At 42.5% G+C, this 20,348-nt stretch overlaps 1 protein-coding gene across 6 annotated transcripts in view; it reads left to right on the top strand.

Moving 5' to 3' along the window:
- Nucleotides 1–20,348, top strand: part of ANKRD44 (ankyrin repeat domain 44) — a 766,729-nt gene that overhangs the window by 192,175 nt on the left and 554,206 nt on the right. The window contains exon 2 of one of the 6 annotated variants that reach the window (XM_078680431.1): nt 18,314–18,406. The exons of the other annotated variants lie outside the window; for them this stretch is intronic. Coding sequence (XP_078536557.1) covers nt 18,314–18,406 — 93 coding nt within the window. The remainder of the gene's footprint in view (nt 1–18,313; nt 18,407–20,348) is intronic. 6 annotated transcript variants of the gene reach the window in all.

Below are 20,348 nucleotides of genomic sequence, written 5' to 3'. Positions count from 1 at the left end.
CACATTTACAGTTGATTTTCATATTGGCTTATGCTTCTGCATGGACCAAAGTCATAGCACATGGGTGCTACAATGCTTTTATTAATCTTTAAATGATTAAACTATAAACTGTATGGAGATGTTGAAAAAGGTATTCTGCAGGTCTGATATAGTATTATCATACGTGATTTATAAAGCGCATGGCTACCTAAGGAAGGTTTCACAGCGCTGGGCTCATCACAGAACATGTGTCAGATCAGAATGCTATCCGGAAAGTGAAGAGGTTTAAAGAGAATTAATGGAGTTGGAACAGCCAGGTTTTAGGTAATCTGCAAAAGGTTGAGAGCGAGTGACACTCCGCGTCAGTGCAGAGTGTTCCAGAGCTTAGTGCCTAGAGAGGAGAACGCTCGGCATCCTTGATCAGATTTTCTGATTCTAGGAATCACAGCCAGCTTGAGGTGGCTGAAGTGCAACATGCGTGTGGGTGAGTACAAGGACACTAAAAATCTGAGATGTTGCGGTCCGGTGTAGGATAGCCATTTATGCATGTAGCATAAAGCCTTAAATTGACAGCCAGTGCAGGTCAAGAAGCATACTGGCTGTAGAAGTGAATTTGAGGGGGTTTGGAGCAGGAGTCGTGTGCAAGCATTTTGTACTATCTGGAGGCATTTGAGTAGAGCATTCACCACACCCAGGTAGAGGATATTACTACAGTACAGCCTGGAGATAACCAGAGCCTGGATTACAGTTCCATGGGCTAAAGTAGAGAGGCAGGCAAGACTTTCCCTAAGCCATTTCAGGATGCCTAAGCAAGTGGCTGCCACTTGGTTGATGTGATGGCTCGTGGTTAGTTTGTCATCAAGCCAGACTCCTAGATTTTTCACTGCCAGTACTCGAGTGGAGGTATTAACCTTAGACATGGGCCACAGATAGGGCCTCCAAAGGTTGGGGAGATTGCCCACCAACATAAACTCTGTCTTGTCGCCATGTATTTTCAGAGAGTTGGCGTTCATCCAGTTTTAAGGGCTGTTGCACTGTGATTATCCTTTGAAGACCGGGTTAGCATAATTTGGGTGTCGGCTGCATATGAAAAAAGTGTTAGACCACAGTTTTCAACTATTTCTGCTAATTATCTTACATACATATTGAACAGAAGCTCCTTTACTTGAGGGACCCCTGAAGCTAAAGGGTGAGGTGTTGATCTAAGTATATGTGTATGAACCTGAAAGGTGCGATCTTGTAGGAAGGATCTTAACCAGGAGAGGGCAGTGCCCTGTATTCCCATTTTCTCTATTCTTAGTAGCAGCGTGGTGTGATTTACAATGCCATATTCCACACTGAGATCAAAGAGGATCAGTGAAGCAGCACCACCAGTATCTAATTTATGCCTCAGGTATTCAGTAACACTGAGGAGGGCCGAGTCGGTGCTATGGGCTCCTCTACAACCTGATTGTGAAGGGCAGAGTAGGCCATTAAGTTCCATGTAAGATGCAAGCTTCCGATTCACAATTAATTTCTAACACTTTAGCAAGAGTAGGCTGGAGAAATATGGGTCTGTAACTTTACAAAGTAAATGGAGCCAGATTAGGCTTTATTCAGCAATGGGGTGACCAGGGCAAGTTTCCAGGGCTTGGGAGCGATGCCATCTACCAGGTATGTATTCAGCAGTTGGATAAATTGCTTCAGGGCAGGATGGGCAAGCTTGCCAAACACTGAAGAGGGACAAGGATCCAGTGGTGAGCCTGATTTGGTGGATACAAGAAGTGGCGTGAAGGAAGCTGGGATGGGATGAAATATGAACAAAGCCTTGGACCAACAGGAGTTGTCTAAGTGGATGCTTGCCTCAACTGTGTTGAAGAAAGCGGCCTGGATGGCTGCCACTTTTTTTAAAGAAAAAGTTAGATAACACATCACACTGAAGTTGTGGAGGCGAGGATACCTGGAGCAACATTGGCAGGGTCCGAAAGTGTTTTTACTACCTGAAAGAGTGTTTTAGTGAAGTTTTGGGCTGAGGTTATTTTATCAGAGTAGAACGAGGCTCTGGCAAAACAACATATTTTCTGGTAGTCCTTTAAAGCCGACTTGTACTTTTGTTTATCTTCGTTGCTATTTTTTTTCGCCCTTCTCTTTTTAAGCATTTGCATGACAGGCAGTCATTAGACCATATGACCCGGGGGAGGGTTCTGTGATGCTTTCCATTAGAGATGGGGATTAAGGCAACAAGTGAGGATCTGAGTCAGAAGTCTATGATGAGGGTGTCTGATTCCATTAAGTTGCACAATAGAGGAATGGTAGCTTCTAAAATGGAGTTCCGAGTAGGAACTTTGAATTTTGACCAACTCTTGCCAGTGGAGTTTGACTGACTCTCTAGAGTCCGAGACCTTGAGTCCAATGGAAGGAAGAAAGAGACTGTGAAATGATCAGACCACAACAAAGTTGAAGGTGGGTCCATCTGCATGCCCTTCAGATTAGTAAATATAGGATCCAACAGGTGTGCATCTTCATGGGTGGGATAGTTATTGATAAGCTGGATATCCAAGGCCATAAAATCCTCGATCCCAGAGGAGGCGATTTTACAACTCGTGCTATCAAAGCTGATGTTATGATCCCCCAGAATGGTAAAATTATCGTGTTTGAGGATGAACGGAGAAAGGATTTAGGTGATACTGGACCTCCAGTTATCAGCCAAACCAGGTGAGCGATACTTTAAGGCTTCGGACATGGTAACATTCTTAGAAAGGGACAGTGAGAAGAGTAGAGCTTCACACTCATGGATGATAAGTTTGTCGATTTTACATGCAAATTGTTCTTTAAAAATTATTGTGATGTCACCTCCCTTGTTGTCTAAGCGATCAACGCAGGGAATCCGATATTCTGAGGGAAGAGCCATAATAATGTCAGGCACTGAGGCTTCGTTGATACAGGTTTCAGTTAAAAATATAGCATCGGGAGCCTGATCAACTAAGAAGTTTAAGATGTCAAGTTAATATCTAACCGAGCACCAATTTAGGTTAAAAAATCGGAAGCATGTGGATCTAGATTCATGCCTAATGTAATTAAAGCTGGGTACATGCCTAGTATTATCCTGGGGATGCTAGAGCTACCCCTCGGTTTGGTCTATAGGCTCTGAGTGGGGGTGGATGGTCAAAAAGTTGCAGTGTGGCCAATTTATCTCTGCTGAGGCTAGGTCTAATGATGATGAGCAGCTAGCTACTTAGCTAGTGAAGCGGGAGGGGAGGCGTGCAGTTGCGAGGCAGATTAAGTAAGTATACATCCTAGCTGTAGAGCAGTGTTCCTGGTCCTGTTTGGGCTCGGATGAGTTTGCCTTAGGCTGCACCACGGCCACACTTAAGTAAGCAGGCTGGGAGCAGGTGTCTAGTGTCAGCAAACGCTAGAGCGCTCTCTGCTCTTAGAATGGCACGCCCAAGATGGTTCCTGATGCTAAATTTTTCTCTACTTCAATTTACTCTTAGAAAATCAGGTTCAATCCTACAGTATTTAAGTATTTTAATTTCTAACACATAAACACATAGGCACAAGTGAATTGTATCACAGCAGTAACATTAAAAACGAATGGCACAGTTTAGAAAATAAGGCTCTGAGAAGGCCAGTCAACTCACACCAAGGTCGTGCTTACTTAAGGAGCTCGGAAGCAGGTGACCAGTATACAAAAAAACATGCATTAAACTTGAATGAGATATGCAAACATGTTTGATGAAATACAAAGTTAGGAAAGTAGAAAGTTTGAAGTACATATGATATCATTTCAATAGTAAATATTTTGAGAGAGAAAATCTGTGTTAATGTATCTCTCTGTTAACTCTTGATCTAACTCCAGCATTACATCAGGAATACCAGTAATACAAAACACTTGAAAAATATACCATCTTCCTTGGAGTATGTTTCTTAATATTGCTGCATTTTAAAGGAAACAACCTTCTAAAATACCTTGTTTTTAGAGAACATTTCTCTGCATTTATCCACTTTAGAGCATGATCGCTAGTTTTAAATAGTTGTAGATAACAGCAGTGTACATCCAATGTGCATAGAAGGCAAATTGAATTTCTCAATCACATTTTGTAATGTTTTTATAGTTTGATGGTTTTGTAAAAGTTGACTTTACATTGCAATGCATTTTGTGTATTCTGTAACTTTTTTGGGATTATTTAAGTATTAGTACTGCAAATGTGAGTGGTGGATATGAAGACAGGAATGCGAAGGACTCATTGGGGGGGGTTGGTGAATGGCTTGGGACATGCATAGAGTCAAGATTTGAACCAGCACAGTGAGAGGTCAAATATGGTTGCAGAGGAAGCTGTTGGGCCCTCATCAATACAAGCAAAAGAAAATAATGGGCTAAAAGCTAAAATGTTTATTTGGTCTCCAAAAACACACATTGACTTAGTAGCCTCTGACACTGAGGGGAACTGCTTTTTGTGTGGGTGAGCTCCTAGCAAAACGGCAGAATGCACTCACTCACAGTGAAGTTAGCCAATGGCTGAACTTAGCTCACCCATTGACCCATCCTGAATACCTTAACATGGAAGAAAATGTGAATGAATCAATAACAGACCAACGGACGAAGACGTGTTAGTCAAATGAAAACGTCTTAGCTATTGTCAGACCTAAAAAGATTCTTCACAAGTGAGCAGTGAAGGAAACAATTCAACCAATCAGAACGCAGTCAGCCTGGAATACTCCTGGCCATGACGAACTCAAGAATATGGAGGGAGCCATCAAATCAAGAGAAGATATATGTGATAGACAACAAACAAAGCCTTCCAATCTTGAGCAAGGTGCTGACCCAAATCCCTCTCTAAGTATATGTTCTGCATTGGAATGCAGAGATCTGTCGACAGATAAAGGCTAAAGCTATCTGTAGCCGAGACCTAAAAAGGTGATATCTGATAGTACAGCTCGCAACTACTGTACACGTATGTGGTGTTCTTTACACATTATAATTGGAGGGGAAGAACTTGTGTGTTTGAATCGAAAGTGCCCTTTCCAAAGTCATTGTTTTAAGCATATTTAAGGGGCCGCAATAATGCATACTTGTTGAGTACTTTGGAAACGATTCCATTCTGTAAGGTGATATTGTAATCTTCTAAAGGTATAAATCCTTTCACCACTACCTCAATGTACTGGTAGTGTCTCACTACTCACAACTTGCTATTCTTTAATGACGTCAGTCAAAAAGAAATCTCATTTTTCTGAACCATTTCAGTTTATTATCTGCAAAGATTTATTCATGAATGTAGAGATTGGAGAGTCTGCCAAAACATATTCATTTTAAAAGTGCACCAATTTAAAATCCCCACAGCATCATAATCCCACTAAGGGCCGACACACAAGAATTGAAAAAGTGGTGCGCTTTTCGATTGTTCGAGTTGCCTAAATATAAATAATACAAGCTGTACATCATTTACCTTTGTTAATCGAACTTTGTAAAACATGAGACTGCGAGACTTTCAACTTGCTGCTGATAAAATGCCTTCTCTGCAATTAGTGTGGTGTTCTTTGATTATATGGGGAACATAGCATGATGTAGAAATGAGTGACATCTTGAATGATTCCCATGTGCTGCCTTACAGTGAGATTTATGTAAATTTGTAGCCGTCCTATAGATAATAGGGCAGTCTCCTCGGGCACTGGTTATTTGCTGTTTACAATCAGCTTAACTTTAAAGTTAAAGTTAAGCTGATTGTAAACAGCAAACAACCAGTGCCCGAGGAGACTGCCCTATTATCTATAGGACGGCTACAAATGTACGTATCAGTATCACTCTCCAGGCGGGGAGTGGTTCCTAAGGAGCACGCTAAAAAGCAAGAATACTAACAATATAAGCAGTGCACGACCTACAATTTAAGCCTTACAGTGAGTTTTGTCAGCTGGCGGATTTCAAAAGAACCTGCTATAGGAAAGGTAGCCAGCAACAGGCCTCCTCCATGTTGGACCCTTGGGGAAGCCCGTGTTGAGGGACCTCTGGAAGATGCTGGCCACTACCAGGCCTTCTCGGAGTCTGACTTCGCCTTCTGAGTCTGATGAACAGTACGCATCCATATCACTGTATATAAACCTCAGAATACATTTAATCAAAGAAGAATCAAGCGGTGATGCTGTGAAATCGATTAAAAGATGCATGATGTCAGGCTTTGCTGCCCTTGCCAGGCTCAGGGGAGGTTGCCAGGCACCCCCAGCTGTCATTGGTTATTTGTCACAGTGGTGTTAGCGGTGACATCACTAGCTGCCTAGGACACCTGGTCAGCGAATGCAGTGCATCACTACTAGATAGTTACCTGTGCAAGGTTTTGCGCAGAAGCTATCTAACCGATCATGACATCGAGCAATGCAGCGATCATTAAATTGCCTCTCAGGCCAAGAATATCCTGGAGAAGGCATGCAGAGCGCAAGTGGGCCATCAAGGTGAGTGCACCTACAGTGCCTTTAAAAAAAATATTTTGTCACCTTGTTTGGGTAAAGATGTGTGGTGGAAGTGAAGATGGGGTTGTGAACCGGCTGTTTAAGGCGTTTAGTGAATGGCTTGTGAAATGCCGAGATTCACAACTTGATCCTGCAGTGTAGGAGGCCAAAGATGTTAGCAGAGTCGAAATGGAGTTAATGGGGCATGCCTAGATTTTAATTTGTTTATGAATTTGTTTGGCCCTGGGTGTTTGTGTCTTTGTTTAAACATATTTTTGAAATCTTAATTTTGTTCGTGATGTAATTTATTCATGTATTTCACACAAAAAATTGTCATTTTGTTTCTTAATGCTAAATTTCTTTTCTCGTATCAAACACATTTTTTTAAATGCCATTGTATCTATTTTATTTTTATTTGAATTTTCTCAGCAACTGAATATGTTCTGGGAAGTTGAAGCCTGCTATTTTATGACTTGCATGAATGGCAATTTGGTAAAGTGTGACATCCCAGTTTTTTTTATAGTGCCTACATTAAGGCAAAGATTTTAACAGACAAACTCGTTTTAGCAAAGCCAATAGGTCTCAGCTCTAAAATGCTGAGATATTAACTTTACCAATGCTTTTTACTTGCCATTCCTGTGCATAATTAAAATCAAGAAAAAAAGTGAAAATGTGTGACAGAACAACATATATACCTGAAAGTTTGTGTATGTATATATATATATATATATATATATATATATATATATATATATATATATATATATATATATATATATATATATTAAAGACAGGAGAGCAACACTTGGAGGAAGGTAGGGCACATCATAAGAATTAGGGAGGGAAGTTAAAAGAGTGCTGCGGAAGGAGGAATGAAAAACAAATAGGCAAGAGAACATAAAAAAAACATGCACTTCCACAGATATCTGCACACAATATAAAACAAACCATGGGAAAAGCCAATATGTCTCATAGTGGCTGCCAGGCTTTTGGCTTTGCAATTCTCATTGTATGTTATGGGTTTTGCAAAAGTTTCTTGTTGACAAAGTTGTCGGGCCCATCAATCCAAGCAAAAGAAAAAAGTTGTCTAAAAGCAACAAAAAAAAATGTGGTCTCAGAAAGCACACATTGCCTTAGTAGCCTCTGGCACTGAATGAAACTACTTTGTGTGTGGATGTGCATGTGCTCGTTTCAAAAGGGACGAATCCAGTAAATCATAGTGAAGTTAGCCAATGGCTGCAGTGGGCTCGTCCATTGACACATGCTGTAATGTGGAAGGAAATGTGAATGACACAATAACAGACCAATGGATGAAGAGGGCTGCCTGAAAACTCTTAATAAGTATGTATGTTTTAGTAAAAACAAAAAGACTCATCTAATGCAGGCCTAAAAAGAGTCCTCCGAACTGAGCGGTGAAGGATACAACTCATCCAATCAGAATGCTGTCAGATTGAAATGCGCCCAGACATGATAAACACAAGAATATGGGGTAACGTCGTCAAATCAAAAGAAGACACATGAGATGGACAACAAAGCCATCACATCTTGAGAAACGTGCTGACCCACATCCCTCTCTAAGCATATGTTCTGCATTGGAAAGAAGAGATTTGCCGACATATAACGGGGCCAAGACCTGAAAAGGCGATCTCTGATAGCACAGCTCACAACTACTGTACATTTTTGTGGTGATCCTCACACATTAGAACTGGAGGGGAAGTACTGGTGTGCTTGAATATGAAATACCCTTTCAATGTCATTATACTGAGAATATTTAAGAGAACACAGTGATGAATAATTGTTGATTACTTAGGAAACGTATCCATTATGTAATATGATAATGTAATTTAATGTAAAGGTCTGTGTGCTTTCACCACTACCTCAATTCACTAATAATCATCTAGAAAGACGTGCTCTTCTTTAATGGCGTCAGTCTAAAGGAAATCTCATTTTTCTGAACCATTTAATTTTATTAGCTGGTCACCAATTTAAAATCCCCGCAGCATCATAATCTTACTGCAGTCCGAAACACAGGTATTACAAAAAGGGTGCACATTTTCACTCTGCCAGTTCCCTAAATAAATAATACAGAGTTACCTTATTTACTTTTATCTGTATCGAGCTCTGTGAAAAAAAAACATTATTAAGACTGTTTTTGTCACTAGCTTTCAACTTGCTGCTGATAAAATACCTTCACTGCAATTGCAGTGGTGTACTTTGACTAAGAAGGGTAAATAGCATGGGAACATTCTTGACCATGATCTAGACATGGATGAAGTCTCAAACATACCTTTGTGTTGCCTATCAAAGAATTGAACCAACTGGCAGATTTCATAAATAACCTGCTGTAGAAAAAGTAACCAGCATCAGGACTCCTCCATCTTGGACGCTTGTGGAACCCGGTGTTGAGCAACGTCTGGAAGACGCTGCATACTACTTGGCCTTCTCGGAGTGTGACGAATAGTACCCGTCATTATCTCTGTAAATAGACCCCAGAATACATTTCATCTTTGAAGAATCAAGCAGTAGTGCTGTGAAATGGATTAAAAGAATCAGTGGAAACAGAACCAGGGAAAATCAAATGACCATGATGTCAGGCTTTGCTGTCCTTGCCAGGCTCAGGGGAGATTGCCAGGCATCCCCAGCTGTCATTAGTAATTTGTGATTGTGGTGTTAGTTGTGACATCACTAGCTGCTCTGCGCACATTTTCAGCTTGTCAGCTAATACAGTGCATCACCCGATGCTTCCCCTTGCATGGTTTTGTGCAGCAGCTATCATGAAATTGAAGAACGCATTGATGATTAAATTGCATCTTAGGCAAAGAAGGTCCTGGAAAAAGCATGCAGGGTGGAAGGGGTTCATAAATGTGAGTGTGGCTACAAAATGGTCAGAAATTAATAGGAAGCTCATTTTATCCCGCTCTGTGCATGTCCCAGAATCAACCAGTAATCTACCTCCATCCAGGAGTGTTGCTTACCTTCCATTATGTATTCTCTAAAAATTAAGCAAGCCCCTGTGATTGAGTGTAAAACTGTCTAATAGTCATTTGAAACTGTTTCGAAAAACCAAGAAATATGTACTGTCTGTGTCATTGCCCATTCTTACAACAAGCACGTATACAGTGGCAGCAGCACTCCACCAATTGTGGGACTTTGCACGCTACACAACACTACTCACAGGAAGAAAACCCAGCTGCTAACCTCCAAATTAAGCTCAAAGTGTTTGCAAAGTTATGTAGTTGTTCTCTTGTCTAAATATTTGCATTGGAAAGATCTGTGGATGAAAGAATCATAGTAATTTCCTGATTTGTTATAATCCAGTATGTTCTGCGTGTGTTTTTCGGGTATATCGGAATGAACCATTGAAAAGGGGGCATCGATGATGGGAGGTGTTACCATGACCTGCTCAGTCCTAAAGTTTTTTTTAATGGCCAAAGGTTTCAGGAGAAGAAAGTAGGCACAGGATTCCCTACTACAGCCAGTTTATGACAAAGGTAGATTTTTATTAAGTGTTGTTAAATATAGCAAGGTCTTGACCATCAAAATGCTGATGATGGCGATGGAGTGACTAGATCAGGCTTCTACAGTGAGTTGTTCATAACCTGAATGGTAACTCTCCAGCTACTTATAAGTAGGTCTGCTGTGTCCTCCATTGAACTAAATTAGAAGCTTTTGCTTGGTGGAATTAATATATATATATATATATATATATATATATATATATATATATATATATATATATATATATATATATATATATATATACCAAAATTAAAAAGCATGTTTTTTAGACGGTAATTGTGGTATTTTCAGAACTCATGAGCTAATGTTTGGAGAAAATTGGTTGAACATTCAAAATATATTTAAAGCCGATATTTGGTGCTAAAAATCAAACTGTATCATAGAGACTTGTTACTGATATTAGCTTGGTGTTAGGGGAGTTACAGCTATAGCTGTGATCCATTACCCAAGTAGGGGCATTCCACATTGACAAAGCAATTTTATTTTACTGTTGAAAACTGTGCCTGAGGCACTGAGGCGACTACGGCTGGTAGTAGTCTTGAATACTGTCACCACTAAAGAAATCGTGTCTAATGTGGTTACTATTACATCTCTAATAATATTAGTGGATTGGGAGGATTTTCATCGAACTTAAGTAGCTCCTATTACAGAAAAGATTAGAGACCCCTGGACTAGATGAAGGGTACAATATGAGCTATTACCTCAATCCTTGAACTGGATTTCCACTCTAAATAATGAAGTGTTGTTGCTGATTGTGTATTTCTAGTGGGGACATCTCTTTGGCGGAGCATGAATTGGTGACCTAGGTGAGCCCCCTTTGAGTTACATGTATTCCCATTTCTTTTTCGTTTTGTGGTATCCAGGTGTCTGGAGGAAATACATTCACTCTATCAGTGACCATTTTTCGGTCTCTAGGTGGGAAGATTTCATGCTGGGAATCTGATTCTTGTTTCCAGGTGTCTAGGTTCTTTTTACTGCTTCTTGATTGGAACTTAAGGAGGATTTCACATGCAATGTATCTTCACTGATGTAGGTCTTATCTTCTGAGACCATGTCGAGGGAGTGTGGGATACAAACAAGCAGGATAGTCCTATAGATGAGACCTTATTTGACTGTGCCAAGGAGGAATTGGCAAATGTATAAAAAATGTTTTACTGAGTGTTATATCGCGCAAACTTGGCCCAAAGGTATTTGGTATTAGACAGCTTTACACGAGCATCAGTTGCATTACATGAGGACACATTCATTTTTGTTAGGCACTGGGAGATTAAGTGATTTGCACACAATCACAGGATGTTGCGCGTCCTTGCCGAGACACAAACCCAGTTCCCCAGATTCGAGGTCGACCGCCCTAGCCGTTAGGCCAACTCCTCTCCCCATAATACCAGTTTGACTCATTATGATGCTAAGTCCTTGAGCAACTGGCTGCAGTGCCCAGTGTTTCTCTGTACTTAGTCTAATACAATGAAGCAAACTTCCGGGCTTTGCCTCCAAACTTTGAGAGGTGCAATGTCCCCCCTACAGTGATTGTACTTTGTTCTCTGAAGAGTTTCAGTGTTTCATTGAAAGTCTGGACTTTGTGGGTGACACAGTAAGTCAGTTGTAAACAGATTCCTTCTGCAGTTATCACAAATGACCACGATCGGGTTCCCGATTAGAACAAATTACTATGAATATGGCCTTGTTACTGGGGGAAGGAATACTCATTGCTTGGAGCCCCAGACATTTGGATAAGAATCAGTTGGTGACAGAGTGCTTGACATAAGAATAGTGTTGTTCGAAATAACTTTGTTTTCCCCACTACATAAGAGGTTTGTTTCACGTTATTTAAGGGCAGTTGTAAGTTAAGGTCACATAGAACCCGTTCATTACATAAGATCAGTGTAGTCTCACTTTGTTACTTTGCATTATTCAAAAGAATTTCCTCAGCCTCTTGTGACTTTAGGTAGGAAGGGTCACACTAAAGATGTCCACTCTGAGTCTCACAAGATATCATATGAATGTCCCAGTATTTGGTGTTTTCTTGTGTGTTCAAGTCTTGAAGCTTGGTCCAGAAGAACCCGACTGTTGCCTGCGTGGAGCTGGGGGCTGATCTCACTGGATGTCTCAACGCCATTTAGCACAGGAGCTTGGGGAAGGGTTGCTAAATCTTCTCCATCTATTGCCAGACTCCCGAACAGAGGAGAAAATGGTGTTTAATATGAAGCCCTGCGTAAACCGGAGACGAGTACAGCAGCAAAAGGGTGTTTTTTGTTCATTGGAGAGTTGCAGCAGTCTCACGGTGGAGGCCTGGTCAGGGATATATGGAGGCTGGAAATTATGGAATTACTTTTTCCAGGAAGAACAGAAAGGGTTTCTATCAGTAGGTCGGCAGAGAACACTTGGGTATGTCCCACTAAATGTCTCTTTTTGTTGGTTGTTTGTTCATTATTAAAGCTGCTTTGGCTTTTTTTAATGTAGGATGTCTAAACAAAGGATCAAAATTTACTTATTTATCCTTACATTTTGGAGTATACTTTTTTGTGCGGGTCCTTTTTTTACATATCTGGTAATTACCAAAAACCTAATGTAGGTATGTTGTTTTGCCTACATTTTACATGTAACTTTAAAGTACAAAAAGGCAACCCTATGTCTGTCTAGTGGCCTTGATCTGATGGACCCTGGAAGCATGGGAAATGATGTAAAGGCAACTGTTTCCTCTGTCATGGTTCACTCAAGTGGAATGATTGTCTCTGGTAGAATATCTGTTAACTTAGCATTTTTGGACTAGAAAGTACAGGCTTAGATGTGAGAAGCGGGAATATACGTTGTTTAGAAATGGGGGCTACACCTATAACTATAGGACTCACTTTCTTGACCTGATTCCAGATAAAGGAGAGTGGGCTGGGGCAAACCACCCCCTGATTCAATGCCTAAACCTGCTTTAACCTAGGCTTTGTGCCAACATGTACCAGACAGAGGTCTCTGCATCTCCCCCCCCCCCATCCCCCAGAATCCAGGGAGACACGCTGCAGTACTGCGCAACAGACAGTACATGTGATAGCTAGAAGACATCTACCCTAGGCATACACATGTACTTAGAATGCCTTGTAACAGATCTTGGCTATTTCTAGCGAAACGTGTACCTGCTCTTCTTCATTATCATATCAAAGAAACAAAGCCACATGAATGTGTAATAACATGTATTCTAGAAACGCTGTCGAATTGTTGCTGGTTGTTACAGAGCGAACTGCAAGCCAACACACAGCGTGGATGACTCGGTTCTGGGCATGCCTTTTAGGGCTTTCGGAGAAGACTACGCACTTAAGATAAATGCGTTATGTATTCGAAGCCAAGTCACAAATAGTAGGCATGTCCTCTCTTCAGAAGGTCTTATCTTTTCGGCTTCAATGCCAAGAACATGAAGCATGATGGCCCTGACTGGAGCCTCCTCGTTTGTCACCACCAGTGGGAGGCTGTCGCTCACAGTCCTGTGCGAGTGATGGTAATCGAAGGTGGCTGATGGCCCGAAGTGATGAGCGACGATAATGCCTCACCATTATGCTTCGTCTCCCGCTGTGTCAGCTCACAGAAATGGCTGCTTTCCGAGTAAGACTCCTGTAGCAGAAATGATCAGGCTCATGTTTTTTTCTTTCAGAAAAATAGAACTAATTCAGGATCTCAGAGGATGAAACCCTGTTGTGAAAGAATACCAGTTCAATGGGTCCCCCTAGATTCACTTTCTGGGAGACCTGGCCACCCCTTCCCTGCGATCACCTGAGATTTTTGTGTTAAGATTCCCATATCCAGTCGTATGTTCTTTCATTTGGCCTTAGGTCAGTCGTTGGAGTATACACTACTAAATGCACGGTGACCGGTGCAGCACATGTCGAAACTCATGGATGCACGCCTATACTTACCTGGATGGCAGCTTTTCTGGAGGTCACTAATTCCTTTCTCCAGGCTACAAGGGTGTTACACAGAAACTGCACTCATTTCCGCGCTGTGCTAGCCCTAGATAGGAATCTCCTTCTTGAAGTGCGCTTTTAAACATTCCCTCTCCTGAGAGGATGCCAGCACTGCATAGAATGATGGGTCACTTACTTACCGCCTCTTGGAATGGAGCTGGAAAACAGACCAACCCCCTATAACCTCTGGTGTACTTTTCCCTAATAGCTGTGTGTGGTCTTCCAAGCGCAAGGGCCCTCTGCAAGTCCCCTTGTTATGGGGAACATCCTTTACAACGCGGATGTTACCCCGCAGTACTTTTACGACGCGTCTTTTACAACGCAAGCCGTAACCACGACTTGCGCTGGAGGGCGCTCAAGGACAAGGAATATTAGATTTACTATTCCAACACCTTCCCTACTGTACGTAGGCTGGTGTTGGAATTGTAAATTTAACTATCCTAAGTCCAGCACCCCTACAGCGCAAGTCGTGGTAAAGACTTGCGTTGTAAAAAACGCGTTGTAACGGTACGCGTGGTAATACCACGCGTTGTACCGTCGTACATCCCCTTGTTATAGGGTCCAGGCTGAGAAGCATCCGCCAGGAGAACTAGATCCGTGAAGTGGAGGGGGCGCCAGCTACACAGAGGACAGCTTGGCGTAAATGAGAAGGCGAGTGTCTCCTTAGCTGTGTTCATGGAGCTGGGCTAAGCCCGGTGGGCGTTCTTGAGGGTATTTGAGGTAGCATCAGGTACTGGGAGGCATGCACCGAGACTGCGCTGCCTGTACCATCTCTACATCCACTGAAACAACAAACAGCCATCTTTTGAAGGAAAGAGCGAAGTCCCGGGTTATGCAGTATGTGTGTATGCTCCATTTCTAGTTAAACGATCCATAAACCTCCAAACTCAATATCCAGAAAAAATAACCCAATGCAAAACAATTAATTTGTGTTCTTCCTGTCATAAAGGACTGTGGGCACACGGACGTCTACTCGATGTGTTTAAGTAATTACAAGAGCCGTTTGATTAAACATTTTGGAAGTTATTTTGGGGGCTTGAATGACGCTGTTGGCCTGTCTGAGTTCCTTACTGAGCTAAGAGAGCTAGAATGTGCCACCATCTGCAGGAAGTGACCTTTAATTCACCTGGAAGTATTTTACCACCTCTCCGACCCGGAGGCTGACTTTACAGAGCGAAGAGACGATGGAACCCCTCCAGGAACCTGAGCCAGACTGTGGTATGGCGTATGGGATAGATCTGACGGCCTTTATAACTTCCAGTGATGGGGTCTAAAAAATGCGGAATACAAGTGGAAGTGAGCCAGTCCGACAGTGCAGACTGGGCGCAGAGGCGCTGTCGCCTGACAATAAACAGAATGCCGCTGCCGCGCGACACGCAGGGGAGCATGGGCGGGACAGCGCCCTAGTCCCACACGACGGGCGAGCAGAGCTCGTAGCGCGTCATCCCCTTTGAGCCGCCCTCCTCGCCAACAGCCAATAGGGAGGGCTCGCCTGGGGAAAGGGGCGTTCCTGCAAGTATAAATCAGGCCCAGCAACTATGCTCTGCCTCTTTTCCCGCGCCTGGGTCCCTAGGCGCTGCGCTGATCCCACCCTGAACCCTGACCCAGCTGCAGAGCGGCGGGCAAAAGTTGTGAATTTGTTAATGGTCATGTTTTGTGTTGCAGGCGGAGTCACAGGGCGATCTGGAAGCAGATGGACTGTAGGGGTACCTCTGCGGCAGAAGGATACAGTCTAAATACCTCTGCCTGGCACAGTAAGGGTGCCTGAGCCAAGAACCTGAAGCCGAAGAGGTTCCAGGAAACAGCGTTGGCGCCCCGTTAGTCCTTCGGGCAGTCGGGGGGCCTGAACCGACCGGGGGTGTGCCTCATCGCTCCGCCCTGACAGGGAGGGCGGGGTGTAACGAAATAAAATGGTAATTTACTGCACCGTCTGAGCATCGACTCGCCGTGCAAGATGGCTCCTTAGGCATGCGGGTCAGCGAGGGGCTGCCGCATTGGATCGCCTGTAAGATGACCCACCTATGCTACCTGTTGTACGAAATAAACCTGCAACAGTGCTTTCCCACAAATATGTCTCGTGAGTTTTCCTTGGTATATAAGTGTTAATGTGCGCAGAGTGGAGCGAGCGCTGGCGGTGTGGGCACTATAGGTGTCTGGGAATACTTGCGTCAGCTTTTCATTTCTTACGAAGCATATCCGTATTTATGAATCGCAAGAAGACTGCAAAGAAAAGTGCTGACGTAAACACTGGTTAATAGAATGATTTATTTCTGTTGGAAACCATAACATTTTAAGTTCTCTCTAGTTGAATTCGTTTTCTTCTCAAAACGGGGTGCATTATCTGAGTACATAGTTGTGGTCTGGCTGTTGGCCACTCAAAACAGCTGAGTAGATTTCTGCATGCACCTTGGCTACTCCTTCTAGTAGTGCGGAGAATCATGAATGGATGCCTTCTTTGGAGTCCGGCTGGGGCTGGATTCCACACCTTATATGTGTCAAGACCCGAAACACGTCCATAGCATACAGGGCACGTGTTACTCATACCGCCAGTGCTGCATAGTTTAGAAGCAGCAGCCTCTGAATTAGTAAGTGCTTTCTTGAGGTCTTTAGTATTATACATACCTAAAGATGTACGGGCGGTCATAAGAGTAACAGGGTTGGAAATGTGTCTGATATCAGGGTCTCTCTCCTCCCCTGCTTCAGTTTCCCACATATAGTTCCAGGAGAAGTTTGGGGAAATGGCATGGAGTTCACCTAAGGTGATTATGTTTTAACGCAAGGTCAGCAGCGTCTTCCCTAGGACGTGTTGGCTCCCAAATCTACACCACCAAATGTCCTTCTTAGACGAGAGTGTGTTAAGGTACTCCATACCTGCGAAAGACAGGAGTCCAGAGGGTCTCTTATCTCACTATTGCCGCAAAGACGCAGAAAAAACACAATCCACTTCTCCAGAGCATCTTCTCTGTGTGGCAAACCAGTCCAAAGCCAGATTGCATCTCATCAAAGAGATTAATTTGGAGCTGGGACGGGATGCAGCTCTGGCAGGCTTTGCCCAGTCGGGGGACGCTGTAGAACGGCCTGTAGTTCTTAAATCGGTTGGATCCAGGTTTGATCCATTCCTTTCTTTTTTATCAGAACAGCAGTGGCCCATTTTGAAGCAACATGAGCGTTCCCTTGTGAAAACGAGGCGCAGATCAGGTTTGTGCAGTAGTGAGTGGCAGAGGTGCTGATTTCCTTAAGGCGCGCTGTAGGAACTGGTTCAGAGAAGTGAGGTGAATGTTTAGCTTTTGTGATTGTTTTGATCAGTTTGGACCGGGCGAAGTTGCTCCAGGTGGATTTCAGTTGTAGGGTAATATGGTTTTGGCGTAGTGAATTTGGGTGCCCAAATGCTATCCACCCTGCCCGCCTTTGAAGGCCCTAAATTGAAAAAAACAACACTGCTCTGTGATGGCCGCACCACCCCTTCATGGAATTAAAGAAAAGCCCGTACTTACTCAAGAAGACAATAAAAAGACACACTTTCTAAAGCAACTGTTGAATGTGGGCGATCACATTTTGAAAACATTTTGACAGGCCCCACGAAGTCTGGCTCACCCATAACTTCTGAGTCAGGTTTCTGGGGAATACCTTTATGCCGGCCTACTGAGGAACCTACTAAAACCACATTCGCATACTTAATTATTTCTGTTATGTTTTTCTAGAAAACTAATAACTCATTAAGGTAATATTGCCACCTTTATCCTTATTACTCATCTGCATAAAGTGATCAGGGATCCGCGAACAGCAGTGATAAAATAGTTCTCTGGTGTACAGTGCAAGCAGAAATAATCAGGCAAAAAAGGAAAGCAGTAAAAGGTTTCAGACTCACCAAATACTTTATTGACAAAACCTAAAAACACAGAAATTGTCTATTGATGGTTAGCTGAGCAAACCATAACTCACTCCTAATCCACTGCTCATAACCTCAGACATAATATCAGGGAGGACCTCCAAATGACATCATTGATGACATCAGTGGTGGCATTTCACATCACCTCCCCATTGACATCAATTTAGAGACAAACTCCAGCATCCCTAATCTAGAACATACTGCTAGTCTGAGCAACCAGAAAAGCAGCACCTGGCATCTACTAGAACCCTGCTCCACATTAGTAAAATTCGATGCCGGATAGATTGACTCTGTGCCCACAAGAGAGCCCTTCTTAATTTGTCAATGTCTAAAAGTCAATGAACTACCTGTGTCTGTGCTGCTTAAAACGCTAGTGCCACCTGCCCCGGCCCATCAGTTTATGAGCCACCAATGGACAAATCAATATGCGCTGCATCTATTTCTGTTAGACAGCATGACTTGTCAAAATTATTTTTCACTGCTAATAAATACAATATATAATGTCAACCACCATACAATTTTGCATCATTACCTTCTTGATATTGTCTTTTTTATTCAGGTTGTGATTAACCATGAACTCCTTATGATGGCCTATGAAGGCAGGAGACAAAGAAATTATTTCAGGCGAGAGCCACTCAATGTGCATCCACAGGTACATAACCCTCAGAGACACTATTGGCATGGTGGAGCAAATAGGTCACGGAAATCTGTCCACGAAAAACAAAGGCTATAGGGGACCCCGATTACCAGTATTCCAAAGATTGCGTGAACTCCCATTTTTTTAAAGCAAGAGAAACCTGATAAATCTCATGCAGGACATACTGTGGAATTCTTCAACGGTTCTTGGAGAATGATCCTACTGTGCCATCTAGTGGTTTTACTGAATAACTGCAATAGGCCTGATTTAATAATTTATTAATGATGCAGGAACGTTTGAAGATTCTTCCTATTTTTAAAGGGAGCCATTTTCGTCTTCTTGTTGTGTGTTCCCATTATTTAAGAGGTGATCTGCAATATTTGATGACATTTTATTAGTGTGTATGGCAAATCTTGCATCTGCATGGAGGGTTGCTGTGATAGGAGTTAAAGGCAGATTTGGAATGCCTACAAACAAGGAGTTTCTGTAGTCAACCTTTGGTAAGACAAGCAATTGAGATTTTAGTTTAAAATCAGTCAGGGATAAAAGGTTTGATTCTATGGTGCAATCTTCGTTAGAACTGTGTCTCTTTTCTCGTTGCATAAATGTGTTTAGAGATTGAGGTTTCTGTCCTGGTATTTGTCCAGTGATTGTGTAGGCTACACAACTGAGGGTTTGCAGCTTGTACCGAGAGTTGGCTGAACCATGGTTGAATCGGGTCAGTGCTGGACAGTGGAAAAAGTATGAGAAACTCATTTTTTTGCGGGTTGAATTTGATGTAATGATGCAGCATCCAGGTTTAAATATCTTTAAGGATATTGGCTATGTGCTGTACATCTTCAGAGGAGGAGGTTTTCAGATAGCGCAGCGTATCAGTGCAGAAGTAGACACATGTTAGAGCTGCTCAGAATGGAGTCTCGTGGCTCCATGTAGAGGTAGAAGAGTGCTGGAGAGAGAATAGAGCCAACATCCTGTTGGAAAGCTGTAAGGTGGGAGGGAAGACTGACCACTTTTTGCACATTGGTTATGATTCTCCAGGTTTGAAGAGAGCCATCTAAGGACTGAGCCTTCAGCTCCTCTCTCTCCTTAAGGATTGTGAGGAGAAAGAAGATTTATTGTGTCAAAGACAGCCGAGCGATTCAGGAGGATAAGGAGGCATGAGTTATTTGGCCAAAGATACTGAGAGCATCTTCTACGAGCAGCTGACTCTGTGTGGTAACCCAATCAAAAGCCTGATTGCATCTCATCAAGTAGATTATCTTCTCACTGATGTGCTTGAGCTAGGACAGTATACAACTCTATAAGACTTTGCCCAGTTAGGGGAAGCTGTAGAACAGCCAACACAGGTATATGCAAAATAAGCAAGGAGCCCCCTGATAAGGGATAAAATCCCTGGGATCTGAAATCCACGTCTGGGAAGAGTTCGAGCTGGTACAAGTGCTCGGATTAAACAACATATATATACATTTTTTTTTAAACTCTTTATTCTTGTCTGCACAAAAGAAACATAGCGGTTTCATGATATCATATACATACATCAGTCGCGGTTTTTGCCTTTCTCCCCATCAAATGACATTGGCAATAACTGTCTGTGCAGTTTAGCAACGGATATCAATATCCGTACATAATCAGTTCAGTCCTCCGTGATATACTGCGTAGTACCCCGCCGTACGGGAAATCTGCAATGCTCATCCAATGTCGTCGCGAATAACAGAGAAACATAACAACCCCCCCGCCCTCCCCAACAACTCCCACCATGGACCCTCCCAACTACATATTGTTAATATCCATATTTCCTCTTTGTAAAGTGCATTGGACATGTTATGATCATATGTGTATTCCCAAATTTGATTCTATTTTTATTTCTATACTAGGACAGTCGAGTTACAAAAATACAAAAGTAATAACCTTTTGTATGTCAAACCAGTATTTCTAATACAATTTCTGACTATAGAAT

Source organism: Lissotriton helveticus, chromosome 3_1 (assembly GCF_964261635.1).
Source record: "Lissotriton helveticus chromosome 3_1, aLisHel1.1, whole genome shotgun sequence".
NCBI classification, from domain to species: Eukaryota; Metazoa; Chordata; class Amphibia; order Caudata; family Salamandridae; genus Lissotriton; species Lissotriton helveticus.
Note: the sequence above shows the minus strand (reverse complement) of the source record. Positions and strands in the feature narration are given on the sequence as shown.